The sequence below is a fragment of the Magnolia sinica genome, chromosome 16 (genome assembly GCF_029962835.1).
Source record: "Magnolia sinica isolate HGM2019 chromosome 16, MsV1, whole genome shotgun sequence".
NCBI classification, from domain to species: Eukaryota; Viridiplantae; Streptophyta; class Magnoliopsida; order Magnoliales; family Magnoliaceae; genus Magnolia; species Magnolia sinica.
The window spans coordinates 52,050,175-52,053,718 of record NC_080588.1 but is presented as its reverse complement, the minus strand read 5'-3'; the positions used below and the strand labels follow the sequence as shown (position 1 = coordinate 52,053,718).

Sequence of the window (3,544 nt, the reverse complement as noted above, 5' to 3'; positions counted from 1 at the left end):
CATAGCATATGTATTGACACTTATAACGGGCCACGCCTTGGGAGCAATGCTGGTTTGACGTCCACATTGATAATGTTGGTTAAATGTCCGCATTATAGCTCTCCCTAAGGCCCACTGATAGGCCCAAACTTGTGGTAAGTAGGCCGTCTAGGCCCATCTCCATTATACCTAGAACCCATCTCTTATTACATGTTTAGTATAGATGCATGATTCATGATCATTCACATCATATGTATGCCTGATGTGAGGAATGACCGATCATAGCATATACCTTTGGATAGACTGTTTATGGGCTCCCTGAAAGGCGGAGTTACCTCATATAAGTGCATGGTATATACAGGGCTGTTGCATGACTGATAGTGTGATTCATGCACTTGCATTTGTGTGATTGTAGTTACTGTATGCCCTAGCCACATCAGGGCCATAGCCTCCACAGACACATCGTGGATGGCAGGATTGGAAACTGAAAATATTTGGTTCTAGCATACGGGCGCCATAGACGTCCCTGGGTGAAAATCCCTAAACCCGATGGTACCAGAGGATGACTCCAACGTCGAGACCGAGTGGATATATGAGCGCATGAGGGCCGAATACCAGGAGGCCGCGTCTCCCACTGTGTCGTGGTCGGTTGGAAAGGAGTGTGGCCTTACTCGCCCGAGGGTAGGGGGCAATACTAGGCTGAATTTGACCAGCTTGCGAATGGGTCCGCTATCGACGTGCCGGATAGGTATTGGTAGACTATTGGTCAGGCGGATAATGAGGTTTCTTACGCTCACTTGGACTGTGCAGCTAGGAGAGCGACAGTACCATTTGGAGTGTATTGAACCCCGGTGATTATCCAGAATGAGAACTGTACTGATACATGATGAGGATTGGCATGCTTGAGTTACATCTCGCATCGCATGGCCGTATTATGGCCGATGGCATTCATATATTGCACCACATAGCCTTGGTACGGCTGATTGCATTCATATACTCATCGCCATGATTCCGCATTACTCTTGCCTTGCATTTTGAGCACGCTTATATTGAGCACATACTTACACCACCCTCTAAGCTTTCTATAAGCTTATGCACGATTGATGCGTGCAGGTAACGCCAGGACGCAGTCGCAGCCGTAGTTGGACCGTGCAGACGAGCTTTGGAGTTTCTATCTTTTGCTCTACATTGTGTTTTCCCTTTCTGTCGCATTGTACTAAAAAGTTTTTGATCATAGTGGATTTTGTGGTGGTGTTCTTGTGGTTATTGTTTGTGGGTTATGCTTTTGGTTATGCTCATTATGACTCGGACTGATGATTTGAAACCCTCATTGTAGTCTCCCAGGATCGGAACCTGGTGAATGGGTGCCGGGATCCGAGAATGGAGTTCTACGGAGGCTGTCGGTGCCGGATTCGGCGATCGGAAATTTTGTGAGCCCGGTTTCCGAGTTCGGGGCGTGACATTAGGATTGCTGTTGAAATCAAACAGTGATTTGCAATTCTTGTAGAGCTGAGATGTTGGACACCATGATAGCAAAACCGGATTAACATGACTACTACACCGTCTACCCAAATACACGAATAGGGAATTACTGTCTATTACATTGTCAAAATTCAGAAAAACAAGCGGGGAGAGCAGTCAACCAAAGTACCAGCAATCATTACTAATATATGTCTAACATAACTAATGGCCTGTTTACAGCCAACCACCACAGTAATTGGAAAACCAAACAGGCCCTAAGCCACGCATGCACGTTGAAAATGGACGATTGGACTTTTGTAACAGCATTAATTTGACCAGTGATAGACATCTGTTTTTGGACTGTTTTGATTTGCTGCTCAGCCTCTCACATCATCCACAATGGCTTGGATGTTCTGGTCGGAAGATCCGCCCTTGCCTACTGCCTTTTCCGCGGCCTCCTTCCACTTCATGGAATTCTTCTTGATTTCTTCGGCTTTGGGCCCACCGTCGGTCATCTCAGCCACACATCGCTCTACTTCTTCCCTAGTGACTAGTGGGCCGCCTTTGCGGTGGCCCAAACGTAGGCCGACCCCGTAAACATCAGATATGAACTTGGCATTTGTTATTTGATCACCCCATTGAGGGAATGCGATGATCGGGATGCCGCAACTAAGGCTCTCCATAGTCGAATTCCAACCACAGTGGGTCACAAAGCAAGCAATCGAAGGATGCGATAACACACGATCCTGTGGACACCATTGCACCACCTTACCTTGGACCTCTATTTCTTCTAAGAACCCTTTTGGTAGACCCGTTTCTGCCGAATTCTCCGTTGGTCTCACCACCCACAGGAATGGACGTTTGCTGTTCCGAAGTCCCCAGGCCATCTCTTCCATTTGGTCGCCTCCAAGGACCACGACACTGCCAAAAGAGATATAGATCACCGAGGCTGGTGAGTGGGAATCTAACCACTCAAGGCAATCTACGGCTTTCCACATATCGCCACGGACGGAGGTGGAATCACTGTCCGTATCGATCGATTTGAATAGGGGGCCGATGGGTGTGATAGGCACAAGGGGGGATATGGACTCAAGGATGGAATTCTCAAGCTCGTCGAACGAATCCACCATGACCCAAGAAGCTTTCGAAAGGTTCTTGAACTGGCCCAAGATCAACTCCGTTAAGCAGCCATAAGGAGTGCCTGGTATCAGGAAAGATGGCAAATCATCGGCCTTCAGCAACGGCATACCTGGCAACTGGACGCTGATGTGCGGTTCAGATGAGGTCGGGAACTTGGCTAGATTATGAAGATAGTGATAATACGTGGAGAAGACGGCGCACGACTGCACCCACAACACTCCACAGGGGATGCTCATATCTGTGGCCACATCCAAGACCCACGGTAAAAACGGATTGTTGATGACACATGACACCCGGCGGCCCTCGCTAGCCTGCCGTTCGATGAGATCCGCAAGCGACGTGGGACCCACTGAATTGAGCCGGACCATGTATGCATCTAGGTCGTTCCTTTGGGGGTGGTCCACATCCCAACCGTCGGAGAAGAAATCGAACCTGAGGTGGCCCTTGCCTATGGGTGTTAGGGTGTTGGTGGCTGTGATGTTGTTAGTGGCCTTTTGCATCATATGGGCAATGGCCTCAGTGGTGGAAAATGTGACCAAAAGGCCCTTAGATGCTAACCTCTTTGCTAACCTGAGGAAGGGGTTTATGTGGCCTTGGGCCGGGAAGGAAACGAGAAGGACATGGACGAGGTCGCTTCCCATTCTACTTAATCTAATAAGACTGCACTCTAGTATATTATCCAAGGTACGAGGAAATGCAGCATGATGGGTTAATATAGGCATGGAAACCGAGGGCCTCACCAAAAAATGCTTACTCGAACCGCACAGGGAATTCCTGGGAAGATGGCTAGTCAGCTTGTGGGGCCCATCATAAACGATCCTGATGCAAATGTTAGGCCAGTCCATGCATCCGATGAGCCACAGGTGGACGCACGCAGAGCGTAGACTGTCTTTAACGTCAAGATTTCTAATACACAGTGCGACCCACCTAACAAGTGGACTGCCTTGATCTTTGGGTCCTCGGC

The 3,544-nt window shown here is 48.7% G+C and overlaps 1 protein-coding gene across 1 annotated transcript; it reads right to left on the bottom strand.

Annotated features, from left to right (window-relative positions):
* Positions 1–1,629: 1,629 nt before the first annotated feature.
* LOC131229170 (gallate 1-beta-glucosyltransferase 84A24-like) lies at positions 1,630–3,286 on the bottom strand. The gene has a single exon (XM_058225060.1). The coding sequence runs from the start codon at positions 3,219–3,221 to the stop codon at positions 1,818–1,820; it is 1,404 nt and encodes a 467-aa protein (XP_058081043.1). The 5' UTR covers positions 3,222–3,286; the 3' UTR covers positions 1,630–1,817.
* Positions 3,287–3,544: the final 258 nt, after the last annotated feature.

Bases quoted from the DNA above. Each gene is read 5' to 3' on its own strand.
- LOC131229170 (XM_058225060.1), bottom strand. From the start codon at position 3,221: ATGGGAAGCGACCTCGTCCATGTCCTTCTCGTTTCCTTCCCGGCCCAA.